The following is a 16,520-nucleotide window of genomic DNA, read 5'->3' as shown; positions in this document are numbered from 1 at the left end:
TTATTTGAGAAGTTATCAACTCCATTCTCTAATACAAAAATAATAAAGTATCTGATACAGCTAATTACTGTGTTCCTGAGCAGCTTAAGAAGTGTGCAAAGCAGGGACGCCTAGCTGGCTCAGTCTGTACAGCATGTGACTCTTGATCTCGGGGTTGTGAGTTCAAGCCCCATGTTGTGGGTAGAGATTACTTAAAATCTTAAGAAGTGCACAAAGCAAAACTAAAAAACATTCTTACTGCCAAATCCTGCATTCTTTTATATAGAATGATTAGAAAAGTACTATCTCATGGCAAACACAGATGGCAACAAATTAATGAAGTTTCCTCGTAATATAAAAAGGAATAATAGGGACACCTGGGTGGCTCAGTCAGTTGAGCCTCTACTGTTGATTTCAGCTTAGGTCATGATCCCAGGGTCTGGGATGGAGCTCCATGATATTGGGCTCCTCATTGAGCATGGAGCCTGTTTAAGATTCTCTCTCTTTCTCCCTCTGCCCCTCTCCCCTGCTCATGCTCTTTCTCTAAAATTAAAAAAAATAATAAGTATTTATAAAAAATGCACTGACATAGTTTTTAATCCTTTCAGAGGGTTAATTTTCAAAATAACAATTTATTCAGAGAAATAACTTCCCTACTACTATAATTCATTTTATTTTCAGCTTAAGAGTTTAATAAGTTGCACTCCCCCTAAAGTGATCAGCAAAGTGTATTCACTTCATTTCAGTCCAGTTCTCAGAGATGATCACCATAATTGCACAGGATCTCATTAAATATTAACAATTATGACAATATTGGGTTGGTCAGACTATTCCACAAGATTCTATCCTCGAAGTCAGCACTACAGTACTGAAGTAAGGCCCAGTTAGTGTCACAGATTCACCTCTTTTCCAGAAAAGCCTCTCTTCTAGGTGTAGGTCTTAGCTTTCCATCTCAGGAAGTGTCCTACTCCAGCCCACTGTGTATCTACAGCTTAATTGTAACTTCTAAAGACAGAAGTTTTTAAGACTAAAAGAAAAACTGGTGAAATTTTTCCTATAGCTACAGGTGACTGGAGAAAAATTTTGGGACATGGTACTTCCAATGAAGTATAAAATGGAAGTATTTATAGAGATTGTTTTTGCTTTTAATATTATTTATTCTTGACACACACACACACACACACACACACACACACACACACACAGAGTGCAAGTGGGGGAGGGGCAGAGAAAGAGGGAGACAGAATCCAAAGTAGGCTCCAGGCTCTGAACTGTCAGTGCAGAGCCAGATGTGGGGCTCGAACTCACAAACCATGAGGTCACAACCTGAGCCGAAGTGGGAAGCTTAACCAGCTGAGCCACCCAGGCACCCCTATAGCGATCTTAAATAACTAGTTCAGCTCCAGTTTGCTCATAGGTCCTCAAATTACAGGCTGCTACTTATGCCATTTTCTCTTCAGGCCAACATTATCTCCTTAAAACAATCTACAACCTTTATGAAGGTTGTGTCCAGGTAGGGATTGAGAGGATTCCAGAAAATCCATAATTTTCTTTTCCTGATAATTCTGGGAAAATGTATTCTTATTCAGTCTCCTTAGGGCAGGCCTGACTACCCTGTACCCAGGCACATAGTTCTAGACCTAATCATACTCATCTTTGTATCTCTAGTACAAGTATTTTCAGATGTGAATTTATTTCAACTTTTGGTCCCAGTAGTATTATTTAGTACAGAAATATAAGAGATAGGCAGAGAATCTTCTTTTTATACAGGAAAAAAAATGAAGTTATTATTTCCCATTTTTTGGTTAAATACTGTGCCTCAGGCCACTCTTAGTAAACACTGAGCTAGTGAATCATTACTGTGTTCCAGGTATTTTTCTGGGTGATGGGGATTAAGTAGAGAGGGTGTGACATATGTTGAAGCTCTTGTTTTTTCCAGACTGGGTGGAATTTCAGTCTCTGGATTTTAAAAGTATTTGAAACACCCTAGTATTTATAATCTGCCAAAGAGATTTCCCTTGTTGAAAATCAGAAGTAATTTCTAGGTAAACAGTAGATTAGCAAACTGTTTCGGTTGAATGTTAATAGTCAAGCTTTAAAAGTCATTGAAAAAGTACAAGAAAATTTAGAAAAATTACTGACAATTCTACCATCTGAAGATAATCAATTTTGATACATTTTTAATATATGTAAGATTATCCTACATACAGAATAAGATATGAAAGTCTTATACCTTATTTTCCCATTTAACTATACCAGGAACATTTTCCTGCGTCATTAAAAATTCTTGTGCACAATTTTATGGCTACATAATAATTCATCATAGGAATGTATTATACTTTATGTAATCATTTTCTCATTGTCAGATATGTAAGCCATTTCTCTTTTATTGTTATTATAAATAATATATCTGTATGTTCTATTATTTCCTTAAGATGAATCCCACAAAGAGTAATGTTAAATGAAGGGCAGGATCATATTTAAGGTAAAGAAAAACTATTGTCACATTGCCCTTCAGAAAGAGTGTACTAATTTATATTCCCACCAATAGCATTTACCTGTTTTGCTGCATCATTGCTGGCATTGATGAATATTATTTGATTATAAATTTGCAAATTTGATCATTTTAATTGGCTATATTTTAAGTGAATTGAGCTACAATCATCAAAGAGAAAAGAACAAGTTTTCAAAAAATCAATACAAATAAGGAATAGAAAAATTCCGAGAATGATCAGCATATAACAATGTTCTAGGACTACAAACGTTTATTTCATATAAAGTCAAAATGCAAACACTATGTCTTTTTGGGAAAAACTCAGATGCCAGGCCGTTAGAACAAGTGACTTGAGGGGCGCCTGGGTGGCTCAGTTGGTTAATCCTCCAACTTTGGCTCAGGTCATGATCTCAGGTTCATGGGTTCGAGCCCCGCATCGGGCTCTGTGCTGACAGCTCAGAGCCTGGAGCCTGTTTCAGATTCTGTGTCTTCCTCTTTCTCTGCCCCTTCCCCTGCTCATGGTCTCTCTCTCTCTGTCTCTCAAAAATAAATAAATATTTTAAAAAATTAAAAAAAAGAACACGTGACTTGAGCACATGGACCTGAGTTCAAGACCCTTGTTGGGAGTAGAATTTCCTTAAAAAAAACTATAAAACTTCGATATACTAGGTAAAAATAGCAGGAAAAAATATATATAATGAAAATACAGATAAAATTGCTATTGTGGTTTCAGAAAGCAGTGTTAAAGATGAATGTGACGTTAGACTGCAAGATTTATTTATAACTGCATATAATACATAGTTACTATTCAAAAGAACCTCTCCCTTCTTGAAGCTGCAATTTTAGTGTAAGAACTAGCATGCTTATTTTTTTGCAACCTTGCTTTGCTTGAAATAAGAGTATGAGAGCTGTCTGAATACAAGAGATAAGATGAGTTAGTTTCTGACTGTTCTTTCTGCTTTCACAGTTGTAGCTGGGACCCTGTCTCTAAATCACGCTGTATCATCAGTTCTACAAAGAATTTGTATTGTTTTCCAGCCCCCTAATTCCCCTCCCCTCTTTTAACTTCATAAAAGGCAAACATTTCCAAGAATAAAATCAAGAGGTTTGTACTCACAACTAAAGACAACTCTAATAGAAACTCTTTGATTTTATCTTTGTTTCCCTAATATTTTCTTTAAAAGGTTTCCTAGCCCAAATCCACTTCTTTCGTAGAAAAGGAGATGGGATCAAGAGACTACAGATGCTGGCGAGGGTGTGGAGAGACGGGCACTTTCCTACACTGTTGGTGGGAATGTAAACTGGTGCAGCCGCTCTGGAAAATAGTGTGGAGGTTCCTCAAAAAACTATCGATAGAACTCCCTTATGACCCAGCAATAGCACTGCTAGGGATTTACCCAAGGGATACAGGCATGCTGATGCATAGGAGCACATGTACCCCAAGGTTCATAGCAGCCCTTTCTGCAATAGCCAAATCATGGAAAGAGCCTAAATGTCCATCACCTGATGAGTGGATCAAGAAGATGTGGTATATATATACAATGGAGTATTACATGGCAATGAGGAAAAATGAAATATGGCCATTTGTAGCAAAGTGGATGGACCTTGAGGGTGTCATGCTAAGCAAAATAAGTCAGGCAGAGAAGGATTGAAGGATTGATGTTTGCATTCATAGGTCTAACAGGAGAGACCTGGCAGGGGACCATGGGGAGAGGAAGGGGGAAAGAGAGCGGGGAGAGTGAGGGACACAGATCAAGGGAGACTACTGAATACTGAAAACGAATCATGGACTGAAGGGGGAGGGGGAGGGAGGGGGTGATGGTCATGGTGGGGGGCACTTGTGGGGAGAAGCACTGGGTGTTATATGGAAACCAATTTGACAATAAACTATTAAAAAATTAAATTAAATTAAATTAAATTTAAAAAAAAGAAAAGGAGATGGGAACTGTGGTTAAAACCAGGGTCCTATGTAACCAAAGAGATTCACAAACAGCAAATGTGTTTTTTAAAATTGGAAATGACATACACAACTAGATAAAAGAAAGGAATATTCATTGATTTTACAGGATTCTGTCAACATTACGTTTTGGTCACAGATAGCTGTGTGTGTTTTCTTAGACAAAGACGTCTCTCCGGGCATGGCCTCACCCAGGTCTTGGAGGGGCTATGCGGAACTAGTGTCCTTCGAAACCTGGACAACCCCCTCCCCCCCTCCCTCCTCCCCGCTTTGCATAGCCTAGGGGAAAAAATCTTGACAGGTAAAGCTCTTAAATGTATCCTGTCCACCCGAAGAGACTATTTGGTGCTTGTGTCCCTCCCCTTATAGTCACACTAATCTGTCCAGAACTTGTATTTGGCTCAGCACACACTGCTCTCCTCTCTGCCCATGCCACAACGCATGTTAAGAATGCCCTTCCTCCTCTCTTTGCTGGCAAACTTGAGCGCCTGGCTCAGGGGGGCCATGACTTCCAGGAAGCCCTCACCAACACACCCTGCCCTGTTCGGATGTCCCCCTGCTTTGTGTTCCCATAGCACTTCTCTCAAATTACGTTTTTCTTTGTATTAGAGTCGTAACCTCATAAAAACCGACCATTTCATTTGTCTTTCTCCTCTCACGTAATAGGCACCGTTAAAACTCGTTGAATGTCTCCAGCTTCCCCGCCACAATGTCAAGTGTTCTCGCTGCTTTTGTTACAGCAATTTTGTTACGGTTTTCCTTCGAGAGTCCGAATATAGGGGTCTGCTTCTACCTCTTATCAGCTGGTGCCGGACAGTATTTCCAGACCTATTCTCATACTCCTCTTTAAACATCATAGAATGAATTACGCTCCTTTTCATCTACCTACTCTGAGGGTTTATGTCGCTAATGTAACTTCAACATAGTTAAAGAAAACAATTTCAGTTGAGCTCGGTCATAAACATCAGCGCGTGAGCTCATGTTGCGGATGAGAATCTTGTGGGATGTCAGCCTAAGTTACTTAATGGTGCTTCAACGTGCAGGCTCTGATTAATTTACAAATTTTGCCAGTGAAGAACTCAAAGCGGCTAATAAAGCACTTGAAACGGAAAATAAGAAAAGCATTAGAGAACGGGGAGACGAAGTCAGGGAGCTTTAACCGGGCAGAACAATCAAGAAAAATGGGGGAGGGGCGGTGAGGTGGAGAAAATTTAAGCCCCGGGAGGACGACTCGCAGCCGCTCCCAGATCTCCAATTATGCAGGCCGCTCGCGCGCGGCACAGGAAAAATCGTCGGCCTGCCAGGGCTCACCCCCGGGCTACTGCTGTCTCCCCTCGCCGGGCGGTTTATATCGAGCGCTCACACCCACAGAGACGCTGCGAAGCACGCGAAGTAAAATTCCAGGAGGCCGACGTCCCGACTCAGGAACTTCAAAGTCATGTCTTTTTGTCCCCGCCAAAGGAAGCCGAGCTCACGCCCAGGCCACGCCAACTCCCAGTCCCTTCCGTTTGAAGGGCACAGGAGGGGGGGCGGGAAGCCGGCTCTGGACCTAGTTCCTCAGAACAACCAACTCAGAAGTAATTGCCCCTACCCCATGCGTTAGGCTGGTTGGGATATTCGGCTTTGAAATGCATTTAAGGTCAAAGAAACTGAGCGAAGCGCGCTCAGGTGCTTCCACCCTCGGAACTCCGCTTCCGCCTCTCCTCCCTGCGCCACGCCCCAGCTTTCCCTTCCCAACCCACTTGGGAGTCCGCGCTGCTCATTGGTTACGTGCCCTGCCAACCCAGTGGACGTTGACGAATCCCGCCTTAGGGAAGGCAAAGAACTTACTAAAGCGCCTACACCTGGCCGGGGAGGGGAGCGCGAGCATAACGCCCCCAAGCTGGGGGCTGTGCGCGTGGAAGGGCGGCTGGAGGCAGCTGGGGAGACGGGTGGGGGGCTTCATTTGCATAACGGCCGTCCCCCGCCTCTGAGCGCCGGCCGGGGTCCCGCCCCTCTCCCAACTAGAAATCTGTTGGGCTACGGGCGGGTCACTCCGACCTAGGCAAGCCTGTGGCGGGCGGTCCTGGGAGCGGATTGGCTCCAGGAGTTTCCAGAAGGCGGCAGGGAGGCGGCTATAAGAGCAGGGAGCCGAGACGGGGGAGCGGGAGATTGTACTTGCGCTCGCAGCGTCTAGTGCGAGGCGACCGTTAGTTGACGCCGCAAGTTTTCCGTCCTAGGTGTTGTCGCCTAACGTCGCCTGCCTGTCTTTCAATCAGGATGTCTGCCCGCGGCCCGGCTATCGGCATCGACCTGGGCACCACCTACTCGTGCGTGGGGGTCTTCCAACATGGCAAGGTGGAGATCATCGCCAACGACCAGGGCAACCGCACCACCCCGAGCTACGTGGCCTTCACCGACACCGAGCGCCTTATCGGCGACGCCGCCAAGAACCAGGTGGCCATGAACCCCACCAACACCATCTTCGACGCCAAGAGGCTGATCGGACGGAAGTTCGAGGACGCCACGGTGCAGTCGGACATGAAACACTGGCCGTTTAGGGTGGTGAGCGAGGGAGGAAAGCCCAAAGTGCAGGTGGAGTACAAGGGAGAGATCAAGACCTTCTTTCCGGAGGAGATCTCCTCCATGGTCCTCACTAAGATGAAGGAGATCGCCGAAGCCTACCTGGGGGGCAAGGTGCAGAGCGCGGTCATCACGGTACCGGCCTATTTCAATGACTCGCAGCGCCAGGCCACTAAGGACGCGGGCACCATCACGGGCCTCAACGTGCTGCGCATCATTAACGAGCCGACCGCGGCGGCCATTGCTTACGGCCTGGACAAGAAGGGCTGCGCCGGCGGCGAGAAAAATGTGCTTATCTTTGACCTGGGCGGCGGCACCTTCGACGTGTCCATCCTGACCATCGAGGATGGCATCTTCGAAGTGAAGTCCACGGCCGGAGACACCCACCTGGGCGGCGAGGACTTCGACAACCGCATGGTGAGCCACCTGGCGGAGGAGTTCAAGCGCAAGCACAAGAAGGACATTGCGCCCAACAAGCGCGCTGTGCGGCGACTGCGCACCGCTTGCGAGCGCGCCAAGCGCACCTTGAGCTCGTCCACGCAGGCCAGCATTGAGATCGACTCGCTGTACGAGGGCGTGGACTTCTACACGTCCATCACCCGCGCCCGCTTCGAGGAGCTTAACGCTGACCTGTTCCGCGGAACCCTGGAGCCGGTGGAGAAGGCGCTGCGTGACGCCAAGCTAGACAAAGGCCAGATCCAGGAGATTGTGCTGGTGGGCGGCTCCACCCGCATCCCCAAGATCCAGAAGCTGCTGCAGGATTTCTTCAACGGCAAGGAGCTGAACAAGAGCATCAACCCCGACGAGGCGGTGGCCTACGGAGCCGCGGTGCAAGCCGCCATTCTCATCGGGGACAAGTCAGAGAACGTGCAGGACCTGCTGCTGCTCGACGTGACCCCGTTGTCGCTGGGCATTGAGACAGCTGGCGGCGTCATGACCCCACTTATCAAGAGGAACACCACGATCCCTACCAAGCAGACGCAGACCTTCACCACCTACTCTGACAACCAAAGCAGCGTGCTGGTGCAGGTGTACGAGGGCGAACGGGCCATGACCAAGGACAATAACCTGCTGGGCAAGTTCGACCTGACCGGGATACCCCCCGCGCCCCGCGGGGTCCCCCAGATCGAGGTAACCTTCGACATCGACGCCAACGGCATCCTCAACGTCACCGCGGCAGACAAGAGCACTGGTAAAGAAAACAAAATCACCATTACCAACGACAAGGGTCGTCTGAGCAAGGACGACATTGACCGGATGGTGCAGGAAGCGGAGCGGTACAAGTCGGAAGATGAGGCCAATCGTGACCGGGTCGCCGCCAAAAACGCGGTGGAGTCCTATACCTACAACATCAAGCAGACAGTGGAAGACGAGAAACTGAAGGGCAAGATTAGCGAGCAGGACAAAAACAAGATCCTCGACAAGTGTCAGGAGGTGATCAACTGGCTCGACCGAAACCAGATGGCAGAGAAAGATGAGTATGAACACAAGCAGAAAGAGCTGGAAAGAGTGTGCAACCCCATCATCAGCAAACTTTACCAAGGCGGCGGCGGCGGCGGCGGCGGCGGTGGTGGCGGTTCTGGAGCCTCCGGGGGACCGACCATCGAGGAAGTGGACTAAGCTTGCACTCGAGTCTGCGTAAACCTCTTTTTCCTTTCTCTCTTTTTTTTTTTCTTCCCCCCCCCCCCCTTGAAATGCCTTTGTGCCAAGTCTGAGATCAGTTGTTGGAAGTCTTTAGCCGGTGTATGCAATATGAAAGGAAGAGTGCAACAACTTAGTTTAATTATAAAAGGTTTGTTCTACAGTTTGATTTTTAAAACCATTATTTGAGGTTTCTCTTTAATGCATTTTGGATGTTTGCTGATTTGAGCATTTTTGAGTAGCTTAGTTTGTGCATGGAGATTTATTTGCGATGGGAAACCTAAAGTTTGAACACAAGTTCTGCGGGAGCTCGGTAACAATACAATATGCAGAAGCTTGAATTGTTTATTTTAGGTACTACTTTAAGATTAAAATGAACGTTTAGTAACGTTAAGGACAGGCATACTTTTTGCAAACAAATGCATAAATACAAATTTAAAGTAAAGCTGAAATTGATCTCAAAAGTACTGTCTTGGAGTTTTCACTTTTTCCTTCTTACAGTTTTACCCATGTTGGTCTTTAGGAGATTAGTATGAGGTGAAATGTATCTACCTCAGTCTTATCTAATTCTCAGATGAGATTCATGCTTTGAATTACCAGTAATATAAGGGGAGAAAATCTGGGTAAACTTTCCCCCTCCTTTTAATAAAGAAACCAGACAGGTTGGCCAATATACCCGGACTCCTTAGGCTTGGCTTAAATGTTCAAGTGAAAATCCACCTGAATATTCCAGGAAAATACAAACTGTATCCTGGGGTTAAGTATAAAATGATTCTTTCTCTAAACAAACAATGGGGCAGGGGTTGTCCTCTTACAATAACAGCCTGACATAGTATGGAACAAGTACTTCTTGTGCATGCAGGTGCCCATAACAAAAGCCAGGAAAGCAAACTTCAAAGCCACTTAATATTAAAGAGTCCAGTGTAGTCAAACTTGTTTTAACGTCAGCTATCTAGTGAAACAGCTTAACTTCTGATCTTATGGCGAATTCCATAAGGCTGTGTTTTCAATAGTTAACCACGACTTGGGGGATTAGAAGGAGATAATGATACATTTTTTTTCTGATTTGAGAATCCTGATGCTTTTGCAAAAGCTGCCTTAAATCACTAGAATAGATTTCTAAGAAACAAAAGTGCAAGATATCCTTGTGTTTTTTTTTAATACACAACTTACCCATTCTCTTATATATTTGATTTGAGATTATGACAGATAAGATTATTGTAACCCTTTGGGATCCACTGTCCTAGGCTTAAGCTTTAAAATCCACATCCCTAGGAGAAGGGGGTTCATATTTGCAGTTTTTAGTGGAATGACACTTCTGCTCTGCTCTGACTTATTCTCTTTAAGGGGAACTTGGGAGAAATTCGGTAAAGCTGATTGGAAAATGCAGCGAACCTAATGTTTTCACATATAGACACATTCGATATCTCTTTTCAAGTGATGTAGACTTGCTCCATGTTCATAAGATAACAGTGAATTATAGAAACTACATTTTTAGTAATGGACTTTATCATTCAGAGGTTCATTTTTTAAAATATAAAAATGACAGCACAAATTAAATGTTGAGCTTTGTAATAACCCTCACCTATAAGAGCTGACTCGAATGTATATTAAGTTTTTATTTTTTAAGCAAAGTCATTTGAGTGGGTGGAAGTGAGATAAAAAGGCAATATTGAAATTGTTTCAAAATAAACTTAAAAAAGTTTAAGGTAATTGTTCTTTACACTCAGAAAAGCTGATGATAACTCAGGTGTTTTGATGCTAATACCATGTTGGAAAAGTTTTCGGCAAGGAGACATTAAGAGTGTTTAACTACAGAGCCCATCACATAAATATTTGACAAACTGCCTTAATACTAACAGAATCAATGATTACTAGCATTAGAGTGATGTTTAACATGAATTTTTACCAATGCTCATTCTATTAACCTTTTATTAGTCCTTTATTTGTTGAAAGCGTTTATCCCTTGCTCTAACTTCAAAACATAATGGAATCTTTAAGTGCAAAAGTGCAATTTGGTAATTGTATATTTCATTTTAGACCTTTCTTTAGAAGAGATTTTGTTTCTAAAGTATCAGGAAAAAATGGCCAGTGGTAGTCTCTTTGACTATCCTATGGCGTGGCCTCTGGTAACTTGCTATAGCACAAATCTCAGGATGCAGTTACTGCATTTTCTGTTTTTCTGAAAAGTAATTTGTAAAACTCCTAGCCTTCTTGAGTGTTTTTAATTTTGTCTTCTCAAATTTATCTAGATCTGAATATTGCAAAAATAAAGGCACCAAAGTAGCCATTCAGTGTTTCCATGGGTCATTTGAAACTGGTAATTGGATAACTCCTGGGAACAACTTAGCAGATGTTAGATCGGCCATAGTCAAATGACAGTGGAAAAAGTACTTGATGTTAGGATGAGGCTAAATTACAGCTTAAGGAATAATTAGCATCACTTGAACTTGAAAGTAGTGTTACACTAGGGACTAGTCATGACTATGGCTAACGAAGTGCATACAGAATGCTAAGGGATTAAAAAAGAACATTTCTCAAATGGGCACGTAAATTCTTACCTGAGTATGTCTAATATAGTTGTTCCTGTTTTATGGCAATAAGTCTAAATACCTGTCAAAATAAGACCTAGCAGGTTATTTACAGTATTGAGCATAAAATTTCAAAACAAGTTTACTCTAAATTTTTATTACATTAGTTTGATGTTTACGGTATTTAATGATTCATGAGGAGATTTGTTTTTAAGTTAATTTTTGAGGGGGGTGGAGGGGCAGAGAGAGAGATAGAGAGAGAGAGAATGGCAAGTAGGCTCCATGCTCAGCACAAAGCTTGAGAAGAGGCTGGATCCCACAACCCACCACGAGATCAGAACCCCAAGATCAGAACCGAAGCTGCAATCAAGAGTTGGACGCTTAACCAACCGAGCTACTCAGGCACCCGCATGAGGAGGTATTAATTTAGGTGTTCACATCTTTAAACTTAGCATGCATAATAGGATATTTAATGTATCACCTGTACAAAATGTCAGGGAGACTTACTGAGAATTTATCCTATGAATTGAATGTAATTTATAAAAGTTGTGCTGGGAGGCATGTTCCCCTTGCTTTTAAACACTGGAATTAAAGTTTTAAAGAATCTCAAATTCATACATCACAAGACAGTTGCTAAGGCAATATATATGTTTAGGTTAAGGAACAGGAATATTCAATAGTATAATGTTTAAATAGAAATGAGGTAACTTTTGAAGGATTATCCTTCAGCATTAAAATTAGATACAGAAAAGTTGATATATTCCTTTAAAATTATGGATCTTAAGGGCACCTGGGTGGCTCAGTCGGTTTAAGTGTCCGGCTTCGGCTCAGGGCATGATCTCACAGTTTGTGGGTTTGAGCCCCGCATCAGGCTCTGTGCTGACAGCTCATATTCTGTGTCTCCCTCCCTCTCTGACCCTCCCCTGCTCACGCTGTCTCTCTCTGTCTCTCAAAAATAAATAAAAAAACATTTAAAAAAATTTTTTAAATTCTGAATCTTAGAAAAAGAGCCCAGTATTTATTCTTGAGATAGCTCTTGGAATACTTTAGGGTATATGCACTTCTGAGATATAATAGAGTGATGCTTAATGCTGAAATGTCTTTCCCTTAGAACAAATTAAGAAGCCATAGGCTCTTTCCTTTCAGTTTAGGTTGTTTGTGAACTGAAGTTTGAGGAAATGCAACCTAAAATGGAGTTGATATTCATATACTATTGCTATTTTCTTACATGTCAGTTTTTATTTATTTAATGTTTGAGAGAGAGAGAGCGAGCACCGGCGCACATGTAGGGGAAGTGCAGAAAGGGAGAGGGAGACAGAGAATCTGAAGCAGTCTCCAGGCTCTAAGCTGTGAGATCACTCACAAACTGTGAGATCATGACCTGAGCTGAAGTTATAAGAGCTACCCAGGTGCCCCAAAAACTCTCTCTCTCTTTTTTTTTTTTCTTAGAGAGAGGAAGGGAGGGGGGCAGAGGAAGAGAATATGTTAAGCAGGCTCCATCCTCAGTGCAGATCCCAAAGCAGGCTCGATCCCACCACCCTAGGATCAAGACCTGGGCTGAAATCAAAAGTCAGATGCTCAACTGACTGGGCCATCCAGGTACCCCTTACATGTTCGTTTTTAAAGGTAGAATGATAATACTCTGAAAATCTCTCCAGTCTGACTTTTTCATATATAAGCATACATTATATTCAGTTAATATATTGGGCCTAAAATCTGAAATCAGCAATTTCATTCTATCTTATATGCTTTTAGTTATAGGACCTTGAGAAGTTTCATTAGGCAAACAAAACAAAAATCTTTCCCTCACAGGACACTTGAAACTGTTAAATATATTTAGAATAGTACCTTTGTCCCTACTTTAGAACATCATGAATTGTTTTAAAGGGAAAAATTTTTGTCATGTTATTTTTATGAATATCATTAGAGTTCTCAACTTTTACTTTTTACCTTAGTTTTGTACATTAGACAGCTTGAAGTTAATCTGTGGTGAAGTATAAAAGGTCTTTGGTTTTGTTTGCATTTCTTCATTCACTAGCATAAACTGAAGAGGTTGACTGAAGTGTGGTCTTCCTGATAATGGTTGTGAGGTGAATGGATTCTACCCAGAGTCCTTGGTGTTTCTCAGACCTCTGTGGAGCTTCAGCTCCTACTTTCTCCCTGTCCTCCCCACCCTAAGCTATATACATTGTTAGGTGAAAAACTCTTGGTGACTGGGCTATTCTTACGCCTATTTCAAGTGAGTCATTCATGTATGTAATAGGCCAGTCCTGAGGCCAGAGCCTCAAAGCCCCATTGCCAGGGGATAGGTGGTTTCCATAGAATCTGAACAGCAGTGGACTGGAGTGGAACATGAATCTAGACAGTTTTATACCACTGTAACCAGTGGTTGTGAGTTATCAAGTGGTGAGACTGGGAGGGTGAGGTAAGGGGAAGCAGTGGGATGACTACTGCCCTGTTTTTTAAATTTACGGGAGTATGGTCACCAACTATTTACTGAGGATCTCTTAACCTTATTAGGCTACGGGGACAAAACCAAGGCAGAATATATTAGGCATTTTTAATGACGTAGTGGTCTAGCATTGCTTACATCAGTGTTGGAGTGGGAAAAAAAAAATCCGAAGTCTGCATACCTACTCAGTTGAAAGAAGGAATTAGGAGACACATGATTTGAAAAGTGAAAAGCGGACATGTAAAAATGTAATTGAATACTCATTCACACAAAGCAAGTTTCTTTTCTTCGTGCAACACTAATTTTGAGTACGGAAGGCGGGTGCTTTATACACCATTACTCCTTAAACATCCTCCTAACGCCTGATACGGGTATCTTCGGACAGCGGTTCAGAGTTGCCTTGCCCTGGATAGACCCATCTAGTTATGCAGCAGAACCAAGAAACCTTATTTCCACGCATCCTTCCCAGAATCTTCCCCACGCCCCCATGGACTTAATCCCAACTTGGATTTGAAATTTAGTGCTATTAATGTTCGGGACAAAGGGATGTTCCCTATGGGACGGGTCTTGGAATTCTAATTACGAAGGATTCCAACTACGAAGGGTTTACTTCACTGTTGGAAGGCCGGGAAGAATCGACCCCTGCGGAAATAACCCCTGGGCAGCTCCGGCACGAATATGCAAACAAGCCGCCCCATCAAAGGTAGTCCGAAAGTAAACGGAGCCCCGCGAGAGCCGGGCCGGGCGGAGGCGCCTCCCGCACCGCGGGCGCAGCCTCGAGGCCCCGGGGCGCCTCCGCCCGGCCGCCCGGGCAGCGGAAACATGGCCCCGCCCGCCTCCGCCCTCCGCCCTCCGGGCGTGGTAGTCCCGCGCTGGCGAGCGGTTGCCTGGGTGGCCCTGAGAGGTTGGTCGGGAGAGGCCACGCATCAGGCGTCGGCGCCGGAGTTTTATTCCCGGAAGAGGCGGATAGAAAGACGGGGGACTTACTTGCCGGAGGTAAGCGCAGCCTTGGTCGCCCCCACCCCCGAGGCAGAGGCAGGGCCGGCCCTGCCACCGCTTCCCGGCCCGCGGCTCCCGGGGCGCTCTCCCCACCCCCTCAGCCCCGGCCGCGCGGCACTCAGAGATGTGGGCATTTTTGCCTACGAAACCCAAACTACGGAGTTGTACTCGGCCCAAGGGCAGAACTGAACTCTGGCTCCTCACCGGGATGTTTAGCTGTTTGTGAAAGTTCCACCTCATCACCTCTAATTTGTTGGTTGCAAAATAAAAAGCCTTCCTCCTCAGGAAGCTGGCCTGCTCGCGGTGCGATCCGCGGAAAGGAAAGCCTGGTGGGTTGGTAGCTGCCACTGCTAAAAGGGTAAGCTGGGGGGCGCCCGGGTGGCTCAGTCGGTTAAGCCTCCGACTTCGGCTCAGGTCAGATCTCACGTTCGTGGGTTCGAGCCCCGCGTCGGGCTGTGCTGACAGCTCAGAGCCTAGAGCTTGCTTCAGATTCTGTGTCTCCTTCTCTCTCTGCCCCTCCCCCCCTCATGCTCTGTCTCTGTCTCTCTCTCTCTCTCTCTCTCTGTATCAAAAATAAATAAAACATTAATTTAAAAAAAAGTAAGCTGGTTCCTTGCCCGCTTCCTCTGGGCGGGGTCGGTTAGAGCAGATGCCCCTGTTCGGAGGGTCTTTACTCCTCTCTGCTGAGGCCGCGCTGGGCATCAGTTTATTGTGGTCTGAGCCCCAGTGCATCGGCACATTGCTATGATGAGCCTCGAGATAGTAGTGCAGGATACGTGGTTTCCTTCCTTCCCTTCCTTTCCTCCTCTTTCCCTCATTTCTCTCTCCCCTCGTTGCTACGGAAAAATCCTGGTTTTAAGTTTAAAACAAACAACAACAAAAACCCACAACACTTGGAGATTCTACGTCCACTTGGAGATTCTACATCTTTATTGAAGAAAGAGCTGCTAGTGGGAATTGTTAAAAGCTCATTATGACATGCCTATTGTAAATTGAATCTTGAGTTACATTTGCTGCAATCATTTCATTTTACAGCAGTTGGGATTACGATTGGGGATGTGGTACTGGAATGATGAAACCAGAAATCTTGAATTCAGAAGGTAAATTTTATTAAAACCTTATTATAGCTTTTATAAAAATTGCATGTGCCAGGTGTAAAAAAATTCAAGCAATACAGAAGAATATATTGAGCAAAGTAAATAATTGCTGAAATCCAACCATCTAGAGAAAACCATTCTGGTGAGCAGCCGTCCAGATATCATTTTCTGATAACATTTATCACCTGCTTCCTATGTACCAGACACTGTGCTAATCAGTTTGCCAACCCTTTGAAAAAGCATGTTCATCCAGTTTTACAGATGAAGAAACTGAAGTCAAAGGATTAAGGAGTTGGAGGAAAACTAAGTAACTTGGCCAAATCACACAGCTCACAGGTGACTAAGGTGATTGAAATCTAGGTCTCTTCCGCTCAGAGCACGTATTCTTAACTGCTTTATAAAATTGTCTCTTTGAGTTCTAGAAATACAATTTTACATTAATGGGATTGTATTGTACTTGCAGCACAATAGACAGTCAATTCTACAAGGTAAAATTATTAAATTAGAAAAAACTGATTTTAAACTTCGTTGAGAAAATAATGACACTATTAAGTTCGTAACTAAACTAACAATACTAGGCACCATCTGCAGTGCTGTGTACCTTTCATGTGGCAGGCATTTGCATGTTTTCTAATTCTTAAACAGCCATGGAAAGTGAGCATTAATATCTCCATTTTAGAGATGAAGAAACAAGTTCAGGGAGACTGAGCAATTGAACCAAAGTCTTACAGTCAGTAAGTAGCACAACTGACGTTTCAGACCAGTTTGTCTAATGCCAGAGCCCTTCCCACCATGGACAGTGTCTCCC

At 44.0% G+C, this 16,520-nt stretch overlaps 2 protein-coding genes and 1 non-coding gene across 5 annotated transcripts in view; 2 read left to right on the top strand and 1 right to left on the bottom strand.

Moving 5' to 3' along the window:
* The window catches only part of LOC115300927 (heat shock-related 70 kDa protein 2), a 38,344-nt gene extending 29,247 nt beyond the window's left edge, over nt 1–9,097 (top strand). For all 3 annotated transcript variants that reach the window (XM_029950526.1, XM_029950523.1, XM_029950524.1), the window contains one exon: nt 6,689–9,097. In XM_029950526.1, the coding sequence (XP_029806386.1) occupies nt 6,690–8,612 (1,923 nt within the window). In that variant the 5' untranslated portion in view covers nt 6,689 and the 3' untranslated portion in view covers nt 8,613–9,097. The remainder of the gene's footprint in view (nt 1–6,688) is intronic.
* Nucleotides 692–760, bottom strand: LOC115303270. Its single transcript, XR_003913961.1, has one exon. It is a non-coding gene; the product is annotated as a small nucleolar RNA SNORD2 (small nucleolar RNA).
* A 5,179-nt stretch (nt 9,098–14,276) lies between the features above and the next one.
* PPP1R36 (protein phosphatase 1 regulatory subunit 36) overlaps nt 14,277–16,520 on the top strand; it is a 31,838-nt gene continuing 29,594 nt past the window's right edge. Inside the window, exons 1-2 of the mRNA XM_029951673.1 lie at nt 14,277–14,612; nt 15,651–15,715. Of these exons, the coding sequence (XP_029807533.1) occupies nt 14,295–14,612; nt 15,651–15,715 (383 nt within the window). The 5' untranslated portion in view covers nt 14,277–14,294. The remainder of the gene's footprint in view (nt 14,613–15,650; nt 15,716–16,520) is intronic.

This window comes from Suricata suricatta, chromosome 9 (genome assembly GCF_006229205.1).
Source record: "Suricata suricatta isolate VVHF042 chromosome 9, meerkat_22Aug2017_6uvM2_HiC, whole genome shotgun sequence".
Taxonomy (NCBI): domain Eukaryota; kingdom Metazoa; phylum Chordata; class Mammalia; order Carnivora; family Herpestidae; genus Suricata; species Suricata suricatta.
This window is presented reverse-complemented; position numbering and strand designations above follow the sequence as displayed.